The sequence below is a fragment of the Myotis daubentonii genome, chromosome 10 (genome assembly GCF_963259705.1).
Source record: "Myotis daubentonii chromosome 10, mMyoDau2.1, whole genome shotgun sequence".
In the NCBI taxonomy this organism is placed as follows: Eukaryota; Metazoa; Chordata; class Mammalia; order Chiroptera; family Vespertilionidae; genus Myotis; species Myotis daubentonii.
In genome coordinates this window covers 23637028-23661775 of record NC_081849.1, presented here as the reverse complement: position 1 = coordinate 23661775, position 24748 = coordinate 23637028, and the positions used below count along the sequence as shown (strand labels likewise).

Sequence of the window (24748 nt, the reverse complement as noted above, 5' to 3'; positions counted from 1 at the left end):
GAATCATTGATTGGGTGCCTCCTGCACACCCCCCACAGGGGGATTGAGACCAAAACCTAGGCATGTGCCCTGACTAGGAATCAAATCATGATCCCATGGTCCCTCCCCCTGGCCAGCCCACCCCCTGCAGAACTGCTGCAGAACTCCCGGTGGAGGGGACAATTTGCATTTTACCCTTTTATCATATAGGAAGATTGATTAATTCTCAGCTCATATTCAAATTTTGCAAAGTGATGATAATGTTTGCTGACAAACTTAAGCTACCTAAGGAGAGAAGAAATAAGCTGATGAGGTTTGGTACAGTGGGAGGTGGTTAGATCAACAGGTTAAAGGTCCTGGTGGGTGGGAAGATAATTGAAGTTAGGAGCCCACAGGGAGTTAGCTGAAGGGGTGGGGTGGGGAGGTCCCATTTTCATCTGCCCACTGCTCAGCCACAACAGTCTTCTTTTTCAGTTTATTATATGAGACAAACTCCTTCCAATCACTATCTCATCCATTTTTAAAAAATATATTTTTATTGATTTCAGAGAGGAAAGGCGAGGGAGAGAGAGATAGAAACATCAATGATGAGAGAGAATCATTGATCAGCTGCCTCCTGCATGCCCCCCACTGTGGATCGAGCCTGCAACCGGGGCATGTGGCCTTGACCAGAATCAAACCTGGGACCCTTCAGTCCAGCGGTGGCCAACCTTTCGGACCAGGGACCACCAGTGGTCCACAGGCCTGAGCTCTATCCACTGAGCCAGACCCGCTCGGGCTACCTCATCCATTTTAGCTCCAGCACCGGATACTCTCAGGAGACTGCAAACTAAATTAGGTCTTCCTTTTATACCTTTCTTCTTCGGAGCACTTACAATTTCAAAACTATAGAAAAACGTGTTTGTTTGAAGTCGAAGTCCGCTAAGAACTATGTCTCCTTTGTTCACGACGGTCCCTGCAAGCTCCTAGGGCTGCGTCAGTAGGGCACGCCCAATAATGTATTTGTTGGACGAAGGAGGAAGTGTTCAATAATGCCAAATGCCACAGACTTCTAAACCCACCTGCCATACGGTTTCTAAGAAGGATTCTAAATTATCTATCCTCAGGTGACAGTCGCCAATTCCTCGCTTGTAGGAAGCTAGCATTTAGGCGGCCCATTTAAGTTCATTACTTGAAGACTACATTGGGCCCTTGTTCCTGCTTAACTTGGAGAGACAGAGCTCTAAACTCCCCTTTATCAGCCCCAATATGCTCTTGCATAAAGGAAACAATTAATTAAGGTTCAATCTAAACACCCGAGCCCCCGCCCCGTGGTGTACCAAGCCCTAAAACGGCCAAGGAGGGGTGGGTGCGGTGGGCATGCGCGGAAGGGTACCTGGAGAGGGGATCTGAACCGCCCCAGAACGGAAGTCCCCGAGCCTTCAAAGCCGCGGGGAAGTAACTCGGCAACGGACCAAGATGGCGGCGCCCAGCGAGGGGACAGCGTTTGCTGCGGGGATTGAAAAGACTTGGGGTGCAGTTGTTCGCTCCCCAGAAGGGACTCCCCAGAAAATCCGGCAGCTGATAGATGAGGGGATTGCCCCGGAAGAAGGAGGCACTGAAGCGTGAGTTCGCGAGTCCACCCTGGTCCAGCTCCGGCTGATTGGAGAGGGTTGTCCGGCCTGTGGGGATCCCCTGGGTGGGCGACTCCGGCGGCGAGGATGGCTTCGTCCCGGGATCTGAAAGAGACTGGGGTCACTATCGGCTTTAATCACCTCGGGGTGTGCGGGGTTGCCGTGGTCAGGTTTGGGGGAGAAGGAAGAAAGAAGACCGCTATGTGCACCTGACTGCTCTCAGTTGGGCTTCTTAACCTGTTTGGAGCTGTAGACAGCTTTGGCAGCCCGCTGAAGCTTACGAACCCCTTCTCGGCATAATATTATTAAATGTACAAAGTCAATTGCATAGGATGATGCCCGGCCGGTGTGTTTCAGGGGGGCAGCATCGAACCATGACCCGGAGGTGGCGAGTGGGGTTCCGGTCGGGGCACAGCCCGGGGTGCGGGCTCCCTCCCCGGCGGGGCTGCGGGAGGCAGCCCGTGTGTTCCTGCCGCCCGCCCGCTCCCTGCCCCTGTCTGAAGTAAATGAGTAAATAATGACCTAGGGTGCTAAAGGACGTCGACTCTGTTGGAATTCCGTCATGAAGGTGGTAGCAAAAGGGGATGCAGCCGCGTTCTTCATTGCTAACGCGTTAGGCACTCTCTAGCCACCCGTCTTGTAGCTGCCACAGTGTTGAAGTCGTGATAGCAGCATCAGTGATATTCCAGAGCACGTGCGGCCACCATAATGTGACAGAATGGCTGCAGTTTCCATTCGTCACGAATTCGCAGGGATTGCCGAGGCTGCCATGGTTTTATTACCTTCATTCGTAGTTGAAAGAGTGCTGAATTTCAGTTAGAGGTTAGTAAAATAAGTGTCATTTTTTTTTCCCCTCCCAAGTTTATGAGTCCTCAGGTTTTCCCAAGAACCGCACCTCCCTGAGGCTCTCTGAGGCTCCGGGAAGAATTCTGACCGTAAATTCCTTTCGGTTACAATAGCGGGTGGAATCCTGTTTCTATTAAAATGACTCTTGTCTTCAGCAGTTCCGCCCAGTACCTCTCCCACCCAGTACCTCTCCCGCCCAGTACCTCTCCCGCCCAGTACCTCTCCCACCCAGTACCTCTCCCGCCCAGTACCTCTCCCGCCCAGTACCTCTCCCGCCCAGTACCTCACCCTGGTCGCTGTTGACATACCTTTCCCTGCAAATAAAATAATGGTTTTTGCTGGGTTTTTTCTCCCTAAAATTTTTTTCATGAAATTGCCTAAAGATCTTTACTTTGATTTGACTTTTCAAATTAGTACGTTGATGGGAGGAGTGGGTATCACTGCCTGATCTAGGTAGGAATGCCAGGATTGTTTTCTTCTACAGTTAAACGAATTAAATGTCTAAGGTGGTCCAATTACATAATGCACAGAAGCCCAGGCTCTTATTTTGTGTTTACTAAAGTTGTGCAAAATATGATTGGGGAGCACAAGTGAACTAGGGGAACGGTTAGCCACCGCAGAGGTAGGTATTGCTTGGAACCAGGGTGTGGCCACACGGAAAAGAGACGGAAGGATTGGGATTCTGTTTAACAAGTGCTGTCATCCAAGACCCCCTTCGGGTACCCAGACTCCCAGGCGCCCAAAGTCCTTTATTTAAAACCAGAGGCCCAATGCACGAATTTGTGCACAGTGGGGTCCAGCTGGCCCCGATTGCCCCTATAGGGTGTGGGGGAGGGGCCATGCGTGGTTGGCTGGCCAACCCCACCCCCTGGTTGAACGCGAGGTCCAGGGGACAATTTGCATATTAGCCTTTTATTATATAGGATGACATAGTGTTTGCATATAACCTGTGCACATCGCCCATATACTTTAAATCATCTCTAGATTACTTATCATGCCTAATATAATGTAAGTAGTTGTTTACTGAGTCGTTAGGAAATAATGACAAGAAAAAGGTCTGTACATGTTCAGTGTAGACACAACCATCATAGGCCTAACTACATAGTTCACGTCAGCAAAAAACATAACATTTTCCCCCAAATGTTTTATATCTGCAGTTGAATGAATCTGCAGATGTGGACCCTGTGGATACAGAGGGCTGACTGTATTGTGAAACCACTGAAACTGTTATCAGAGGAATTACACGGCTGCAGTGGTTTTCAGCAAGGTTAAAATCCAGTGCGGTGTGGATGAGGATGTGGAGTGCCGAGAAGCTAGATACAAAATGTTTAAGCAAAGTGATGCCATGATGCCACGAGAGGATTACTAATAGTTCTGCCATTTTATTTTAGGAAAGAGACATCAGCCACATTCCAATCAGTTAATGGATCACCCCAAACAGAACAGCCACCATTGGAATCTACAAGCAAAGAAGCCTTCTTTAGCAGAGTGGAAACGTTTTCTATATCCTTTTTGTAGTTCATGCGAATTGTACTTCTGCCTGCTCCTGGAATTGTTACTCCCCAGGAATAACACTACTTGCTCTGATGTTTTAAATTTAAGAATTAAACTTGGGCCCTAGCTGGTTTGGCTCAGTGGATAGAGCATCAGCCTGTGGTCCGGGGGGTCCTGGGTTTGATTCCAGTCAAGGGCACATGCCCAAGTTGTGGGCTCAATCCCCAGTAGGCAGGAGGCAGCTGATCAGTGATTCTCTCTCATCATTGGTGTTTCTATCTCTCCCCTCTCTACCTTCTCTGAAATCAATAAAAATATATTTTAAAAAATTAAACTTGGTAAGAAATGTTTAAAAATATGTTTTTGCTAGAGACCCAGTGCACAAAAATCATGCACTCGGGGTGGGGATGTGTGTCTCTCAGCCCGACCTGCGACCTCTCGCAGTCTGGGAGCCCTTAGGGGATGTCCGACTGATGGCTGACATCCTTAGCGCTGTTACGGAGGTAGGAGAGGCTCCCGCCACTGCTGCTGTGCTCGCCAGCCGTGAGCCTGGCTTCTGGCTGAGCGGCGCTCCCCCTATGGGAGCGCACTGACCACCAGGGGGCAGCTCCTGCTTTGGGCATCTGCCCTCTGGTGGACAGTGCACAGCATAGTGACCAGTTGTTCCCCCATTTGGTCGATTTGCATATTAGCCTTTTATTATATAGGATTGATATCGGAGAGGGAGAGAGAGAAATACCATGATGAGAGAATCATTGACAGGCTGCCTCCTGTAAGCCCACTACTGGGGTTGGAGCCCACAGCCTAGGCATGTGCCCTGACTAGGAATCGAACTGTGACCCCTGAGCCATACCAGCTGGGCTTGGTAAGAAATCTTATAGGAAAATTAGTATCATAAAATGTCATCTCTCAAAGAAACATTTTTTTTTAAATATTTTATTGATTTTTTACAGAGAGGAAGGGAGAGGGATAGAGAGTTAGAAACATCGATAAGAGAGAAACATCGATCAGCTGCCTCCTGCACATCTCCTACTGGGGATATGCCCGCAACCCAGGTACATGCCCTTGACCGGAATCGAACCTGGGACCTTTCAGTCCACAGGCTGACGCTCTATCCACTGAGCCAAACCGGTTTCGGCACAAAGAAACATTTTAGATCAGCGGTTCTCAACTTGGGGGTCGAACACCCCTTTCACGGGGTCGCCTAAGAACATCAGAAAACACATATATAATTACATATTGTTTTTGTGATTAATCACTATGCTTTAATTATGTTCAATTTGTAACAATGAAATTGGGGGTCACCACAACATGAAGAACTGTATTAAAGGGTCACGGCATTAGGAAGGTTGAGAACCACTGTTTTAGATGATCCAACATTTTACAAAAAAAAAAAAACCAACTAAGAGCCAGGGAGGAGAAGCAACAATAATTAACATTTTTATATGTGTTCTCACATATATTGTCACATTTGATCTTTACCTTAAACCAATGAAAATGAGGTATTATTATTATACTCATTTTACTGAAGAGGAAGCAGTTCAGGTAGGTTATGTGACTTGCCAAAAGTCAACTTGAGCCGAAACCGGTTTGGCTCAGTGGATAGAGCGTCGGCCTGCGGACTGAAAGGTCCCAGGTTCGATTCCGGTCAAGGGCATGTACTTGGGTTGCAGGCATATCCCCAGTAGGAGATGTGCAGGAGGCAGCTGATCAATGTTTCTCTCTCATCGATGTTTCTAACTATCTCTCTCCCTTCCTCTCTGTAAAAAATCAATAAAATATATTAAAAAAAAAAAAAAGTCAACTTGCTAGCAAGTGGCAGAGGCAGGACTATAGCGTAAGGCTCTTGGCAACCAAATCTAATATTTTTTGAGACTACTATACTTTTTGTCTTTTTCTAGATTTTCCTCTGTATATTCTCTATTGTTGTATAACAAATTACCCTAAAACTCAGTGGCTTAAAACAACAAACACTTATAATCTCACAATTTCTGTGGATCAGGAATCCAGGTACAGCTTAGCCGAGTCCTCTGATTCAAGGTCCTCACAGATAGCAGTGAAGGTATAGGGTGGGGCCTGTAGTCATCTTAGGCCTTGGCTAGGAAAGGATCTACTTTCCATCTAATGTGGTTGTTGATAGGGTTCATTTCCTTGTAGCTTTTGGATTGAGGGCTTCAGTTATATACTAGCTGTTGGCTGGAGACCTTCATGTTTCTTGCTTCATAGGCCTTTCCATGGTAGCTGGCTTCCATCAGAGTGAGCAAGCGAGAGAGAGCAAGACAGAAGCTGGATTCCTTGTAACCTAATATCAGAAGATATTCCATCACTTTTTCCAGGTTCTATTCACTAGAGTGATTTTTTTTTAAATTTAAATAGTTGTAGACTTACAGAAAGGTGGCACAGGTTACAAAGAACTTTCTTTCTGAGATACTTGAAAATAAGTTGCCAAAGAGATACCTCATTGTCCCCCAAGTATTTCCTACAAACAAGAATTTTCTTCTATATACTCACAATGCAGCCATCAAAAAATATTCATACAACTATCATCTAACCCTCTGACCCAAATTATTTCATCTATTGCCCCAATAATGTGTTTTTTTGTTTTTCACTTTATTGATTTGAGAGAGAGAAACATCGATTTGTTGTTCCACTTGATCAAACCTGAAAGCTTGCCCTAGCTCGTTTGGCTCAGTGGATAGAGCATTGGCCTGCGGACTGAAGGGTCCTGGGTTCGATTCTGGTCAAGGGCACATGCCCCAGTTGTGGGCTCGATCCGCAGTAGGGGGTGTGCAGGAGGCAGCCAATCAACGATTCTCTCTCATCATTGATGTTTCTCTCTTCCTTTCCCATCCTATCTGAAATCAGTAAAAATATATTAAAATAAAAACAAAAACAAGACCTGAAAGCTTGGTGTATGGGGACGACACTCTAACCAACTGAGCTACCCAGCCAGGGTCCAGTAATGTTCTTTATAGCAAAAGGATGCAGTTGAGAATTCTCAGTTTTTCCTTGAATTTCATGATCTTGATACTTTGAAGATTACAGGCCAGTTATTTTGTAGTATCTCAGTTCATATTTGTGTGCTGTTTCCTTGTGATTAGATTCAGGTAATGCAGGAGCATCACAGAAGTGGTGCTGTGTTCTCATTGCATCCTACCAGGTGACACACGATTTTGATTTATCCCTTTACTGGCAGTGATCACTTTGATACTTGATAAAAGGGAGGGTCTGTCAGTCTTCTCCATTGTAAAGTAATTAAAAAGTGTTTTGTGGCTGGCCTGCATAACTCAGTGGTAAGTGTTGACCTGTGAACCAGGAGGTCACAGTTTGATTCCAGTTCAGGGCACATGCCCAGGTTGTAGGCTCAATTCCCAGTGAGGGCATGCAGGAGGCATCCAATCAATGATTCTCTCTCATCATTGATGTTTCTCTCTCTCTCTCTCCCTCTCCCTTCTTCTCTGAAATCAATAAAAATACATATTTTTTTAAAAGTGTTTTGTGGGGAAGTGCTTTGAAATTAGGTAAATAACCTTATCAAACTTTATGTAATTTATTTGTAGCAGCATGGGCTCATGATTTCTTTTAGTTAATAGGTTATAATCCATTACTATCATTATATATTTGGGTATTTCAGTTGTCCCTGGACTAATTTTTTATTTTAATATAGTATTTTTTATTTTATTTATTGATTTGAGAGAAGAAAAGATTGAGAGAGAGAGATAGAGGGAGATTGAGAGAGAAGCATATATTTGTTATTTTACTTATTTATGCATTCTTTGGTTGATTCTTGTATGTGCCCTGACCTGGGATTGAACCTGCAACCTTGACATATTGGGACAATGCTCTAACCAACTGAGCTACTCACTTAGGGCCTGATTTTAAGAAAGTATTTAGAACCATTTCCTTTTATTCTTTTTTGTTCTCATTGGATATAAATTGATTACTACTTTGGATATGATAATTTATTTAACTTAAGCTAGTTAAGTGATTCTATTACTTTTATTCTAGACTAGAGGCCTGGTGCACAACATTCGTGCACTGGGGTGGGGGTAGGGACCCCTCAGGGGATGTCCGCCACTGCCCTGCGCTCACCAGCCATGAGCCAGCTTCTGGCTGAGTGGCGCTTCCCCTGTGGGAGCGCACTGACCACCAGGGGGCAGCTCTTGCATTGAGTGTCTGCCCCTTGGTGGTCAGTGCATGTCATTGCAACTGATCATTATGCTGTTTGGTTAATTTGCATATTAGCCTTTTATTATACAGGATAATCCCAGCTCCTTTAACATTTATATCTAAATTCTGTTTTCTAGCCCTGGCCAGTTTGGCTCAGTGGATAGAGCGTCGGCCTGTGGACTCAAGGGTCCCAGGTTCGATTCTGGTCAAGGGCATGTACCTTGGTTGCGGGCACATCCCCAGTGGGGAGTGTGCAGGAGGCAGCTGATCGATGTTTCTCTCTCATCGATGTTTCTAACTCTTTATCCCTCTCCCTTCCTCTCTGTAAAAAATCAATAATATATATATTTTTTAAAATTCTGTTTTCTAGCCTTTGGTCCTCCTTTTGCTGATACTGGAATTTTTCAAATTCTCATATTCCTTATAAAAATATAGAACTTTCCTACATCTTCTTTCATGTTTTATCCCTTTTTCCCCATGTGCTGTGAAAAAAGAGCTCTTTAGGTAAAATATAAAAAGCTGAATGTTGAATATTAAAGATCAATAAGTGTTTCAGGACATTTTCCCAAGCACATACCTATAGATGTTCTTGATGCTCTCAACCTATTGAAAACACATAGACTAGGCCACACACATTAGTACATAACAATCAAATTTGGGGCAAAGGGTCCCTGGCCGGTATGACTCAGTTCGTTGAAGCATCATCCCGTACATGCAAAAGTCAGGGGTTTGATTCCTGGTCAGGGCACATACCCATGTTTTGGGTTCAGTCCCCGGTCAGGGCATGTGCAGGAGGCAACTGATCGATGTTTCTTTCCCACATTGATCTCTCTCTCCCACTCTCTTCTTCTCTCCTGTTCTCTTCCTCTCCTTTCCTCTCTCTCTAAGATCAATTTTTTACAAAAAATTGGATGTCCTCGGGTGAGGATTTTAAAAAATTGGGGGGCAGGGAGAATAATGAAGAATATTAATTTTACTGAATATTCTTTGGAAGGTAAAAGTGGATGTGGTACAATAGGAGAGCATAGGCGAGTGGTGAAAAATATTTCTGCTTGCTTGGTTTTCACTACGCCTTATTGCTTAGGCACATCCCAGTGCTTTTGCTAGTGTTCATCCCTAGCAGGTGCATGTGAATGGCTTCTGTATGCCACCCCACACCAGTAATAAAGTAGACATTTTATTTTATTTTACTTTTTAATCCTCACTGGAGTATATTTTTCCATTGATTTTTAGAAAGAGGGAAAGACAGAAATATCGATGAGAGAGAAACACATTGATTGGTTGCCTCCTGCACAAGCCCCAACCAGGGCCCAGGCTGGGGAGGAGCCTGCAACTGAAGTACATGCCCTTGACTGGAATCGAACCCGGGACCCTTGAGTCCGCAAGCCAGTGCTCTACCCACTGAGCCAAACCAGCTCAGGCTAAAATAGATTTTTTTTTTTAAATATATTTTATTGATTTTTTACAGAGAGGAAGGGAGAGAGATAGAGTCAGAAACATCGATGAGAGAGAAACATCGATCAGCCGCCTCCTGCACATCTCCCACTGGGGATGTGCCTGCAACCCAGGTACATGCACCCGACCGGAATCGAACCTGGGACCTTTCAGTCCGCAGGCCGACGCTCTATCCACTGAGCCAAACCGGTTTTGGCGACATTTTATTATTTAAAGTATTACACATTTTTAAAATCCTCACCCGAGGATATGATTTTTTTTTATTATTATTAGTTAAGGTATTACAAATGTGTCCTCATCCCCCTAGGAGGATATGATTTTTATTAATTTTTTAGAGAGAGAGCGAAACATCAGTGTGAGAGAGAAACATTGGTTGCTTCTCGTACATGCCTTTTCTGGGGATTGAACCTAGAACCTAGATATATGCCCTGACCAGGAACCAAACCTACAACTCTTCAGTGTACTGGACAACGTTGCAACCAACTGAGACACACCAGCCAGGGTTAAAATAGACATTTTATTTATTTTTTTAAAAAATATATTTTATTGATTTTTTACAGAGAGGGAGAGGGATAGAGAGCTAGAAACATCGATGAGAGAGAAACATCGATCAGCTGCCTCCTGGACGCCCCCTACTGGGGATGTGCCCACAACCCAGGTACATGCCCTTGACCGGAATCGAACCTGGGACCCTTCAGTCTGCAGGCCGACGCTCTACCCACTGAGCCAAACCGGTCAGGGCTAAAATAGACATTTTAAACATATGAAATACATAGGGCTTCCTAGAAAAAAAGTTAATAACTTTTTTCTCTGCTTATTACTTAAATGACCTGTATGTGTCTGTTCTTTAAAAATAGTTGTTTTTGTTAATCCTCACTCAAAGATATTTTTTCTATTGATTTTTTTTTTTTTTTGAGAGAGAGTGTGGAAGGGAGGGAGGGAGGGGGAGAGAGAAACATTGATATGAAAGAGGCACATCGATTGGTTGTTTCCCAAACACACCCCAACTGGAGCCAGGGATCGAACCTGGAACTCTGGTATGAAAATCAATGCTTTAACCACAGAGAAACACCAGCCAGGGTTAAAAATAGTTTTAAGCCCTGACCCGTGCAGCTCTGTTGGAGCATTGTCCTGTACACTGGAAGGTCGAGGGTTTGATTCCTGGTCAGGGCAAATACCTAGGTTGCAGGTTCAGTCCCTGGTTGGGGTGTATACGAGAGGCAACCAGTCAGTTTCTCTCTCACATCAATGTTTCTCTCCCTTCCTCTCTAAAATCAATTAACATACCCTTGAGTGAAGTTTAAACCCTGGCCTTGAAGCTCAGTTGCTTATAGTATCATCTTAATACAATACACCAAGGTTACAGGTTGGATCCCCAGTCAGGGCACATTCTAGTATAAGAATCAACCAATAAATACATAAATAAGTGGAACAATAAATTGATATCTCTCTCTTTCTCTCCCTCTCCTTGTCCTTCTCCCTCTCCCTTCCCCTCCCTCCCTCTCTATCTCTCTCAAATGAATAAATAAAATATTTTTAAATAAATAAAAATTGTTTTAACACTTTTTTCTGCGTTTTCCCTCAGTTTAATATATTTATTTCTGTATACATAAAGAATAAGTGAAAGGTTTAATTTCTGACTTACTCAATTTAATGTACTTGCAGTGTTGTTTTTCTTAACATGAATACTCTTTGAAATGGGCAGGTAAGCCCCCTGAGCTGTCTCCACTTGTCTGTGCAAAATATGGCTGGGTCACGGTTGAATGTGATATGCTCAAGTGCTCCAGCTGTCAAGCTTTTCTCTGTGCCAGTTTACAACCAGCTTTTGATTTTGACAGATGTAAGTATAAAATACAAATTACATTTTTCTCTATATTCAAAGATAGAGTCTGCTACTTTTTCAGAAAAGACTGGCCACTTGTTTGATTAAAGAATGTGTACTACTGTGTAGAACAAGGTGAATTTGTATTAGTCTTCACTGTATGAGCGTCAGTCATTCCTTTTATTTTTCTTCAGCATTCCTTTTTTAAAAAACTAAACTAGAATGAACTTGATTTTATGTATTCTGGGAAACTAACAGTAGCATGTTTACTTTATGGTTCCAAAATTTATGCTTAGGCAAAGAGACAGGACTTGGTGAAGGCTCACACTTTGGAATGCCTGCCTTATAAGATACATGATACGCTCTTTGTTATTGATCTTAGGATCTGGATTTAAAACTTGTTTTGTAGAAATAGTAAGATGATGCAGTTGCTAATATTTCATATATTTTGTAATTTTCTTAGTTATTTTCATGTTTGAGTCTATATTCTTAAGGCTCTGAATCTCTATAGTGTTGTTAAAGCTTTGTTTCCTCTGTGGGCTTCAGACAAGGAACGATGTGCCGAGCTGAAGGAAGCCTTGTGTGCTGCCCATGAGAAGTTCTGTTTCTGGCCAGATAGCCCCTCTCCAGGTACTTACTTCCAAGATTTCCCATTTACCATTTCTTGGTCATTGCATTTCTAATATTGTATATTTATTTATGAAAATCTAATTGAAGTTCTTGGTCTTTATCAAGAACTGACTTAACATTCATTCACTTATTATGTTACTGCTTAACTTTATTAAGTGCATTTGACATGCCAAAGGCTTAGCCATGCATACATTATTCCATTTAATCCTCATAGGGGCCCTGGAATATAAATATTATCAACCCAGTTTATACACACACACACACACACACACTCTCTCTCTCTCTCTCTCTCTCTCTCTCTCTCTCTCTCTCTCTCTCTCGAGGCCCGGTGCACAAAATTCGTGCACGGGAGGGTGGGGTCCCTCAGCCCAGCCTGCACCCTCTCCAATCTGGGATCCCTCTCACAATCCAGGACTGCTGGCTCCCAACCGCTCACCTGCCTGCCTGGTTGCCCCTAACCGCTTCTCCCTGTTAGCCTGATCACCCCCTAACCACTCCCCTGCCAGCCTGATCAACGCCTAACTGCTCCCCTGGCGGCCCGATTGCTCCCAACTGCCCTCTCCTGCAGGCCTGGTTGCCCCTAACTGCCCTCCCTCCCCTGCAGGCCCGGTCACCCCCAACTGCCCTCCCCTGCCAGCCATCTTGTGACCACATGGGGTGGCCATCTTTGTGTGAGGGTGTGATGGTCAATTTGCATATCACCTCTTTATTATATAGGATATGTTTTATTGTTGAGAATATTGTAGCTATATCCCATCCCCCCGCCTCTTTACCCCCCTCTTTCCAGATCTTACTACCCCCCAGGTTCAACCCAGTTTTTAGGTGAGGAAACTGAGAATCTTAAAACCAACTAGTGAGGAGCCTTAACTAGGGTTATCTACTTTCAAACCCTCTGCCCTTCCTGTGATAACAAGGGGCCCCGTGTTCTACCTTGGCTTCCTTCGGTGCACTAACAGCCCTAATGATGGCAGTTTGGTTGCTAAGGAAGACTCACAGACCTGAAATAAGAGTGATTGCAAATCTACAGTTTATTACAGTAAAATGGCACAATCTAACAACAGCATTGAAGTAAGAATGTCATCACAGCCAAAGACTGCCCCCACAGTGGTCTGGACCAGCCAGGTGCAAGCACCTGTTCTCGCTGTATAAGGGCCACGGTAGGATACACTCTTGAATCAGGAACCACTGATATGGGTGCAAAACACTGTAGAACAAGAGAGCCCAAAATGAGATCTCAAGTGTAATTTTTTTTACATATATGTATTTTGCTGGTTATATAACCAGCCTTAGCTGCAGAGCCCTCTGGGTACAAAACTCTTTGGACCAGTGGTTACAGAGCAACACTGTTAATCCATATATTTCATCCTTGACCAGAAATCAGTGAAATGTAGATATATTTTTTAATTTTAGTAGAATAGCTGAGGCTCATTTCAGGGTTACTGATGACTAGGAATATTCCACGAGTGACCACAAAGAAAAAAATATATATAGAAGGTGACTAGGGTGCCATCTACTGATAAATGGAGAGGTGATAGGAAATAAATTACTAAGAAATAATATTTTAAAGTGAAAATGACAACACTTTGTAAAGTATATGATTGTTTAACCATATGCTGTACACCTGAAACTAATACAAAATAATATGGAATATTAACTGTAATTGAAAAATTAAATTTAAATAAATTGAAATTCTGAGATCCAAATTTTTAATTTTAAGTTATGGAGAAGACAGTCTTAGAAGATGCCTCTGAAATTAATAGATGATACTATACACATGGGAAATCCCTCAGGCTGTCTGACTGCCTCATCACGTGAGGAAGGTTAACAGAAGGAAGTCACTGAGACACACCAAGTGGATAGTGTACGTTTCTCCCAGCTGGCTTTGGTCTCTAAACATTCATTTTGCCTACAGTAGATTTAGGAGCACAGATAGTTATGGTGTTAAATATCTAAAATAATTTTAGCCCCTTGGAAATTGATATAATATAGGCATGAATTTATTTTAATATTATCTTTATGAAATATGGTACATGGAAAGAGAATGTTATTGGAGTAAATTGTAAGTAAGTTTCCCAGTTAGTGTGATTTGGGGAAAGGCTCTTGAAAGATAAAAGCTTCAAGTGCCTCACTGAAGAAAATGGAAGATGACTGTGTAAGAAGGATTTCCTGCTGTTGGCCTGGTTATTTCATTGTGTAGTACAACAAACTCAGTCCTATGAGGATGAATTCATCTGGGGCCAGTGTGCTCAGGCCAAGTTTTTAAGGGTCTGCCTGGAGTTCTGTTGGTGAATCCCAACTCTTATCGCTATTCACTTCTTTCTTGATCCTGTTCATAACTTCAGCTACCACTTACTTACAAACCTCTAACTCCTATCCAGACTCCTCTTCTGAGCTTGACTTGTATCTTTCTAAACATTTCTACTTAATATTTTGCAGGTACCTAGAACTCAACATAAACAAACCTAAATTCTTCATCTGATACTTAATACTTGGTTCTCTTATATTTTCTCCATGAGGTAAATGACACTAATCTCCTCCAGTTGTTTTAGCCAGAACCCTGGAAGTCATCTTAGATGTCTTCCCCATTACCATCACCTCCCCTGGTCCAATCCATTCTCCCTCTTTTTTTTCCAGATATAATTTTATTGATTTCAGAGAGGATTGGAGAGGGAGAGAGAAATAGAAACATCATTGATGAGAGAGACTCATCGATAGGCTGCCTCCTGCACGCCCCTCACTAGGAATCAAGTCCGCAACCCAGGCATGTGCCCCTGACCGGAATCAAACCCAGGACCCTTCAGTCCGCAGACTGATGCTCTATACACTGAGCCAAACCAGCCAGGGCCATTCTCCCTCTTAAGTAGATCTCAGACAGGACCTTCCAATTATACTATACCTGGGTTTGGTTCTTTAACATTCAAGAGACTTGAGTGGAGAAAGGAATACCCACAAGTATTTATACATTAATGCTTAAATTTATTAAATATATTCAATAAATACAATTTTGAAGATAATATTTTTCTAACACTTAACAATAATTACAAACTAAATTAAATCCCTTTAAAATTTTTAAATCACAATCACTAATTTACTAGGGCTGATTGTTTTGAACATGTTAAACACTAAAAGTAGACAAATATTCACGTATGTTAATTATAAAAGGTATATTTAAACTTATGTTAAAACATTTGCATGATGGATTTTATTTTTTCTCTTTCACCTTAGTAAGTTTTTATTAATATGTTCTTTTTTTCTAAATATATTTTTATTGATTTTAGAGAGGAAGGGAAAGGATAGAGAGAGAGAAACATCGATGATAGAGAAACATCATCGATAGACTGCCTCCTGCATGCCCCCTACTGGGGATCCAACCCGCAACTCAGGCATGTGCTCTGATGGGGAATCGAACTGTGACCTCCTGGTTCATGGGCTGACACTCAACTACTGAGCCATACTGGCTAGGCTATTAGTACTTTCTTAAGTTTGTAGCAATCAGACCATACCGCAAATTAGAAGAGGATGATCAGAAAGATGTTGGGACCTGGTTTCTTCTCCCAAGTTACGTCAAACCTAAGCCACTGGTCACTCAAACAAGTTTCATTTTTATTTTATTATTTTTTTTTTATATATTTTTTATTGATTTCAGAGAGGAAAGGAGAGAAACTTCAATGATGAGAGAGAATCATTGATTGGCTGCCTACACACGCCACACTGGGAATCGAGCCTATAACCTGGGCATGTGCCCTGACCGGGAATCGAACCTTGACCTCCTGGTTTATAGGTTGATGCTCAACCACTGAGCCACGCCAGCTGGGTATCCTTTTTATTTTTAAACCTCACTTAGTTTTTTAAAGTCCATACTTGTTCCATTGTTCTAGTTTTTTATAACCTGACTTTTCTAGTAAAATGATGCATCATTTTAAAGTGATGTCATGTGTTTTGGTATATTTGGTTACTTGCAACAACTTTAAATAATTTAATGATATTAGAGACCAAAATTTGGTTGCTATTGATAGACTAACTGGTGGACAAAAATGCTACCGTTACTATTTTGGGGGCCCCTTTTAATAACAAAACTGAAAAAGATTTTTTTTAAAAACAGCATGTTGTGGTATAATTGATATAAAACTGCCCATATTTAGGTATACAATTTGATAAGTTTTGACAAGTTTGTACACTCATGAAACTGTCGCTACTAGAATTCTACTTAACATCATGAGTTTATGTTCATTTTCCCAATTTAATGCTGTATATTATTATACCCACAATAATGAGGTTTTCAATTATTTTTTTAATGAGGTTTCATCATTTAGAGTTTTAAAATACTGATTCTCTTTCCTCTATCCTTATGCCACTGGTATCTGACAGGAATTATTACTTAATATCACTTTGATGTCTGCTAAGCTTATTTCTTTGCATCCAAAGACCCCTTACAATCTCTACTCCAAACTAATGGGTGTTATCTGTAACATCACTTTCTTCTTTTAAAAGATCTTTCAGTAATTTATTTTTTTAATTTTTCTTGATTTTAGAGAGAGAGAAACATTGATTTGTTTGACCACTTATTTATGCATTCATTGGTTGATTCTTGTATGTGCCCTGACTGGGGATCGAACCTGCAACCTTGGCGTGTTGGACCAGTGCTCTAACCAACTGAGTTACCAGGCCAGGGATTCAGTAATTTCTCATCACATACATTAATGAAGTCATGGTCTGGCCACTGTCTACATGAACTTTATCTCCTGCTACTCTCCCCGTAGGCATACTGTGTTCCAACACTGTGAAACTACTTAGAATTCCCCAAATGTGCCATTCTTGAGCCGTAGCTTTACCACACTATTGTTGGTCTTTCGAATTCAGGTTAGACTTGACTGCTTCTGAGCAACCTTTCCTGAGACTCTACTTTTTAAACATAATCACAGAAGTATCGTCACCACCCCATAAAAAAAAAAATCAGTAGCCCTGGCCGGTATGGCCCAGATGGTTGAACGTCTTCCCGTGCACCAAAAGGTCATTGGTTCGATTCCTGGTCAGGGTTATGGGCTCAATCCCAGTAGGGGGTGTGCGGGAGGCAGCCAGATGTTTCTCCCCCTCTTTCTAAAATCAATAAAGACATATTTTTTAAAAAAATCAATAATTGTTAATATCATAAAATATCTTATCAGTTTTACATATCCCATGTGGTTTTTTGTCTATTTTTAATCCTCACCCAAGGATATGTTTTTATTGATTTAAGAGAGAGGAAAGGAGAGAGAGCGTGAGAGAAACATGGATCAGTTGCCTCTTGTACCTGCCCTGACCAGGAATCGAATTTGCAACCTAGATATGTGCCCCAACGGGGAATCGAACCCACAATTTTTTTGGTTTACAAGTTGATGCTCTAACCATCTGAGCCACCCAGCTGGGGCTCCTCACAGTGTTATACTTTTTTTTTCTTTTACAGTTTGCACCAATATAATCCTCCAATTTATTTTTTCCGCAGATCGATTTGGGATGTTGCCATTGGATGAGCCTGCTATTCTTGTTAGTGAATTCCTAGATCGGTTTCAAAGCCTTTGTCACTTGGACCTTCAGCTTCCTTCGCTGAAGCCAGAGGACTTGAAAACTATGGTGAGCTTTTCTTGACTAGCCTTCCGTGGCTTCAGTTGTCACCAGCATTTATATATGAAGCATTTCTTTTAATGACAAGAGGACGCAGATTGCTTTGAAGAGAACAACTGGCTTGTGACTCAATTGTCCTTTTTCAGTTTTCATCAGAAAGGTGGCTATTGAGCCTGGCCGGTGTTCCTCAGTGGTTGTCCACCCATGAACCAAGAAGTCACAGGTTTGATTCCTGGTCAGGGCACATGTACTGGTTGTGGGCTCAATTCCCAGTGTGGGGCGTGCCACGGGCAGCCGATTACTCTTTCTCTTTCACAAATGTTTCTATCTCTCTATCCTCCCTTCCTCTCTTAAAATCAATTAAAAAATATTTTTTTAAAAAAGAAAGGTGACTATTAAGTGTTTAAGTAAATGGGTTCCATTTAAACTTTTAGATATGATTCTTTAAGTGGCATAAATTCAATTTTATCCTGATTTGTTACTTAAACTGTTTAACAGAAGATACTGAAATGTTATTTCATATGGTTTATTGACTATCATTTCCCAAAGAAAGTGCTAGAGGAGAAGTTATAAACTCCCTCCTCTCTTGTGAATAGAAATCTTGAAATGTTCTGGCCCGTCTGTACTTTGAATGTGTACTGTCTCATTTCCTCACCTGGTAAGTACTTTGAAAACAAGCTTCATTGTAGGAACTAGAAGCTATTATTTTGCTTCTTCACAATGAGAGGTAGTTACGGATTTTAGCATCAAACCTCTGATGCCTATTACAAATTTCACCCTGTCCCTAGCCAAGGTAATTTTTTTAAATCCTCATCCGAGGATATGGATTTTTTTAAAAATTGATTTTGAGAGAGAGGAAGGGAGAGAGAGAAATTGATGTGAGAGAGAAATATCAACTGGTTGCCTCCCACATGTGCCCCAACCAGGGATCAAATCCACAACCTATATATGTGCCCTGACTGGGATTCGAACCTGCAACCTTTTGGTGTATGGGACGATACTCCAATCAACTGAGCCACCCAGCCAGAGCCCACGGCAATTTTTTTCCACCCTGTCATCGTTCTTTAAAAACTGTGGCAAGGTCTGTTATTCTGTCAAAAAGTAAATCCATTGTCAGGCCAAGATACAAACAGTGACCTTTTTTCATTATTTGGGTTTGAAGTGTACAGGTTTCAGAGAAAATGTGCAGTTGGTAAACTGAAAACAAATTGGTAGTATGAAAAGATTTGGTGGTTCCAGGAAAACTGCCACCTTCTCAATCAGCAGATCTGGGGCAATTCAGAAGCTCCTGTGTGCTGCCGTCACATAGCGGGGTCCCAGGACAGCTTCTCCAGTGAAGAGAACTGTCTTGTGTTTGTCATTTCTGTCATGATTTCTGCCTTGAATTATCTAGGTGTATTAGATGTATAATTTTCTTTTCATGGTGACTAAAACTTGAAGCTTTTTTTTGGTTCCTTTGTAGTGCTTTACAGAAGACAAGATCAGTCTTCTCCTGCACCTACTTGAAGATGAACTTGACCACGGAACTGATGAGAGAAAAACTGCCACCAAATTAGGCTCAGATATCCAAGTCCACGTCACTGCCTGTATTCTCTCTGTGTGTGGCTGGGTAGCGTGTAGGTTAGTCAGCAGATTTGGCCGGGGGGCCTCATACACCCATATACCTCAGTCACTAATAGTATTTGGAGATCACATGGTGTTTCCTATAAGGAAAGCAGAGACAGAGAGAAACTGAAGAGGTGGGGGCATGAGGGGACAGTTAACCAGAATTAGAACGCAGAAATTTTTGAACATTCGTGCACTTTGTTTCTTTCACTGTCACTTCCCAGCTGGGAATTTGTGTTCCTATAAACAATGAAGCTCCTTTCTACTTTCAGAAAGGAAGAAAAATGAGTTCAGTTGATAAAAACTAGCAAAGGAAACACCAGCTGGAGTCTTCTAGGCCCCCATGTTGGTGTTTCCATTCTAGCTGCTCAATTTGGCGTAGACTCCCTCTGAGATAGAGGACTATCAGAACCAATCTTGATTTATTTTAATATGCTTTCTTTGGTAGATGAAGGAATAATTTTCATTTAAAAGGGGAAAGTTTTAAGAGGGATAGAGAAGTTTATAAAACATAACTTTTAAAAGTCTTGCCATAGAAGAGCACACCAAGACTAGGTATTTTTATAGGAAATAAATGACACACGATGACCGTGGGGGTCCTGAGATAGAGGACTGGGGCCCCGGAGAAGACGTGTCCCCAGTCACTGGACTGTTTCAGAGATCTGTTGGATGAAATAAAGCATACTTGCAAATCATTACACCTAGTCCCTTGGAAATATTACCCTTTGAGAAAACTGTCTTTTCTGTTCCTACCTAGTTCTTCCTTGGAACCCATGCAGCTCTCCCTGATAACGTGTTCACATTGTATGAGGAAAGTGGGGCTCTGGGGCTTCCAGCAGATTGAGTCATCTGTGATGGACCTGGACACATCCTTTGTCCTGACCAGCTCCCCCATCCCTGGCCCTGAGGGGCGGCCGGAGCGCTTCCTCTTGGTGCCCGAGTCTCCTCGGAGGATGATGACTCGGAGCCAGGATGCCTCGTCTTCCCCAAGTTCAGAGCAGGTATAGACTTGATTGGCTTGTTTGGGGTGAACTTTTTAAAAACAGCATTCTTGGCCCTGGCCAGATAGCTCAGTTGGTTAGAGCCTCGTCCTGATACACCAAGGTTACAGGTTCAATCTCCAGTTAGGGCATATGCAAAAATGAACCAATGAATGCATAAATAAATGAAACAACAATCAGGGTCTCTCTCTCTCTCTCTCTCTCCCACTCTCTCTCTCTCTCCCTTCCCCCTGCTTTCCTTCTCTCCTTTCCCCTCTCTCAAATCAATAAATAAAATTTAAAAAATAAAAACAGCATTCTTGCCAAAAATGTTGTTGGTGGAAAAGTTGGGAGTTCACTTAGGAGTCAGTTCTAACCACATTGATACCACATAGTGGTTTTATTTACCAGTTGCAATGGAAAAGCTAGATTCATTGTTTTGTATAGAAATCTAATCTTCTCAGAAACTAAATTCTTATCATTTAAACTCTAAAGTACTTTCACATGCTTCTAGAAATCCTTCTCCTGACCATGGTCACTAAGAACATTGGTGTGTTTCCATTATCATCTCCCCTTCCTCAGGCTGAAAGGAGCCCAGGACCCATCTTCTCTCGAACTCGGAGCTGGGACTCTTCCAGTCCTGTTGACCGCCCTGAGCCAGAGGCCGCTAGTCCCACCACCAGGACCCGCCCAGTGACCCGGAGCATGGGAACAGGAGACACCTCTGGCCTGGAAGTGCCATCCAGTCCTCTTCGGAGAGCCAAACGAGCCCGCTTCTGCTCGTCCAGCAGCTCAGTGAGTCCACCTGTACATACGGAAACCATTGAGCACAAAGAGCATGCGACACCCTCACCCACAGCACAGAGAAGCAGGCATGCGCTCTTCCTGTAGCTGAAGGTTAACCATGTGAATAAGTTTAAAGATGGGTGACCAAAGGGAAAACATTGAAGGGTTTTGTCATTTGTTTCTTTGGGATGGATTCTGGAGAGGTAATAAATATGTCAGGGTAGGACAGCAGTGAGGTAGAGGAACAGACCAGACACTAATAGTGCCTCTGAATTTACGTAGCACTACCCTTCATTAACACTCTTCTCCTTGTCCTCCGTCAGGACACGTCTTCACGAAGCTTCTTTGATCCCACCTCTCAGCATAGAGACTGGTGCCCTTGGGTGAAGATCACACCTGGCAAGGAAACCAGGGAGAATGGTGGAACTGAGGACAGTGCCAGCGCCCTGGCAGAGCCAGGCTGGAAGGCAGTGCTGAACATCCTCCTGGCCCATAAGCAGTCTAACCAGCCAACTGAAACAGATGCCCTGGTGAGATGAGCCCTTGTCTGGAGTGTGTGAGGCACTCGCCGTTTATGGGTTGAGGAGCAGAGCTAGTCCTATAATTAGCACCCTGCCTGCCCTCAGCTTTCGTAAGTCCCGTTAGACTCCGTCTTGGCTTCATCCTGGAGAATAGGCATGAAACTGGTTCGATCTTTCTGCACTTCAGAATATGGCATTCTAGCAGGTTCTGAGAAATTCTTTTTGTCTTTGCAATTAAAATGTCTCAAAAGGAAGCGGAGTAGAGAAATGGAAATAGATCACTAGCAGCTGCTCCAGCCTCATGTGGCGGAACAGCTGCTTTTTCCATCCGTTGCTGTCACTGGCATTTGGATCCTGGCCCGTTAACTTAGCTGCCTGGAGCACTGTGCTCTGGCGCCAAGACTGCAGTTTCATTCCTCACAGTGGGCAGGTTACTTTGGTTCCTTTGCCCTGAAACACGGCCCCAGACTTGTGCACTGAACCTCAGCTAGCCATCGCAGTCACGACTGCTGCCAGTCACAAAGATGGGGAAGCGCCAATCCGTCATGACAGCTGAGAAAACAAGGCAGGTGTTTGCTCTGTGCAAAGGCTGGAAGTGATAAGAGGTGGGCATTAAGGAACCATGACAACTGGGTTCTCTTTTCTTTGCTGGCTTATTCCCTAAGTTGCCTTGTAGCCTGCCTGGTATAAATATGATAATTTCTGACCTCTGTTCCCTCCAAAGACAAAGTAAAATAATACTCGACAGACGTTTACAAGAAGCATTTCCAGGCTTGGTCCTGTAGGGTCACAGGATCCCCCTGGAAGGAACTATAGTGATGCTAAAAGCCCAAGGATGTACGTTTGCACCCTTAGTAAATGTACAGATGAAGGTTTTTCCAAGTCTTTGCAGAAAAAAAAATCTGCATTTTTCCAATTTAAAAACTTGAAAATATATAAAGCTATCTGAAAAATAAATATTTGGCCTACCTCTCAGATTGGAAAGATTAGATCTCTCTTTGCACACAAATTCTCTCTGCCTAGAGCTTCATGAAATAATGTACTGCCAGTTTTTATTAACTTCCTCCCTCACTTCAGACTAACAAGAAATCCCACAGGCCCCTTTTTTCTTTTTTTTTTTGGTAGTGGGAAAAGTTGGCCTCATAATTGGCCCTGGGTTCCAGGACTTTTGAAATCCTTTTTGGCAGCTTGTCTTTTAACCTCCCCACAGCTGCTGTGGCTGGGAAGTACAAAGCTTAATGAGGCTGTGGTAAGGGATCTTGATGTTGGAAAAAAGTTTACACTGTTCTTCAACTTGCTTGTTTCAACTTTGTCACTTTATTAACTAAATTGCTCTCAGTCTCTAGTAAGAGCTCAAACTTTTCCCTCCTGCGACTTTCTTTTATTGAGACACTCATGCACAGAGATAAGAAAACAGTGAGAGTGTCGTTATGTCAGAAATCGGGGTGACTTTATGGATTATCTTGTTAGATATTGTTTGTGCTCTCACTGCTTGTGACTCAAAGGCAGAGAGAACCAAGTGTTCCAAATCACTGAGAACTTTTTTATCTTTTAGGGAATTGTTTTGTCTCCCTGTAACACCATTTCTCAGAATCTCAGATCACTTCATAGGCAGGATCAAGTGGCAATGAGACTCTGCCTATTATTAGCTCTGCTGGCTAAAACATGAAGCTGAGAAGACCAAGGTTATAGTTTAAACTCTTACTGGTCATTTACCTTTGTTTTATTCCGTGACCTTGGGTTATATCATTAACTCCAGCTGGGCATCACGTAAATGTGAGTCCTTGTTCACAAGAAATAATGAACTAGGACCAATTCAGCATCACAGATAAGAAACCAGAGAAAAACGTGTGCTGCGCTCTGGTGGGTCAGAAGTGTCATCCTCACATAGAAAGATTAGGACAAATAAAGATATTTGGAGAGAAAACATGAGCCATATTTTAGAAACTTAGAGTGTGATAGCAAGAATTTAACGACTTTTATTCTGGCTTTAGGTATATATTATGTATAGCACTATATAAAGTTAACTTGCTTTACTCAGTCTTGGCTCTTGGCTATATCTAGATCATTGTTGGAGAAATGTACAGACCAAGCCTAATGCTGTTATGTCTCCTTCATCTCTGTGAAAAAAGTTTAGTCTCTAATAATGAGCCTTTCTACCCATAGAGTCTGTCTGAGAAATCAAGGAAAGTATTCCGAATATTCCGGCAGTGGGAATCTTTATGCTCATCCTGAAGCTATCCCAGCCCTTCCTGGAGAGAAGTGGAATGAGTGATGTTGAAAAAGAAAGCCTGCATCTCCTTGGATCAGCGGATGCCAAGTCTGTCTCCGTTTGGTTTAATCGGAAGGAGCTCCTGCCCTCCCAGAGGCACTGAGTGTCACCGCCTGCGTCGGACTGAGGGGAACCCATTCCCACACGGGGATGTGGGCGTGATGAGGCACAGCAAACCTGGTTCCATGGAACTAGACGGAGGGCCAAGTACATGAGCACTTTCAGTGTCTTTAGTGTGAGGCAGTGTTTTAAGGACTCATATATCCCAAGAATATGACTGTGTTAATAAATTTTTGGTAAAATTTTTATGCTGGACGGTTGTTCTCCTCCTTGCCTTCTGGGCTGATGTAAAGGAAGCAGAAACAGAAAATTTCAGTGGATCAGTAAACAAAGTCAAATTTTTAGTTTTCAGATTAGTTGCAAAGCCTAAAATTTATTTGTGGTTCTAGTCAAAGAAGGTATTCCTAAACCAGAGCCAAGATGATGTCCATTATGTCACCAGGAATATCTCCTGCTGTCTTCAGGGAGTAGTAAGCCGATCATTCTCTCTTCACTTTAATAACAACAATAGGAGAGGAAGGCCCTTCAGCAGAGACCCCTCTCAGTGTGCCTTCTAATGCCTGGCTCCCCTGAGTGGGGCTCCCCAGGCTTTCATGCTGGTGGGAGCATCAGTCACCATGGTGAAGACTGACCGCCCCATCTAAATAAGACTGCCCACTATAAAGTAGCCATGAAGACTAGAAAGTAGTTATTCTCTGAAATGTCATATTTTCTTTCAGTAACTGGTTGGTTGGCTTTATAACCAGGGGTGGGCAAACTTTTTGACTCGAGGGCCACAATGGGTTCTTAAACTGGACCGGAGGGCCGGAACAAAAGCATGGATGGAGTGTTTGTGTGAACTAATATAAATTCAAAGTAAACATCATTACATAAAAGGGTACGGTCTTTCTTTTTTTTTTTTTTAGTTTTATTCA

At 42.7% G+C, this 24748-nt stretch overlaps 1 protein-coding gene across 1 annotated transcript; it reads left to right on the top strand.

Annotated features, from left to right (window-relative positions):
* Positions 1 to 1387: 1387 nt before the first annotated feature.
* ZC3HC1 (zinc finger C3HC-type containing 1) lies at positions 1388 to 24080 on the top strand. The gene is made up of 10 exons (XM_059711787.1): positions 1388 to 1583; positions 3830 to 3941; positions 11247 to 11397; positions 11926 to 12009; positions 17492 to 17619; positions 19073 to 19230; positions 19973 to 20216; positions 20778 to 20990; positions 21305 to 21511; positions 23669 to 24080. Exons 1-10 carry the CDS (start codon positions 1438 to 1440, stop codon positions 23735 to 23737), a joined length of 1512 nt encoding a protein of 503 aa, XP_059567770.1. The 5' UTR covers positions 1388 to 1437; the 3' UTR covers positions 23738 to 24080.
* The last annotated feature ends 668 nt before the right edge of the window (positions 24081 to 24748 follow it).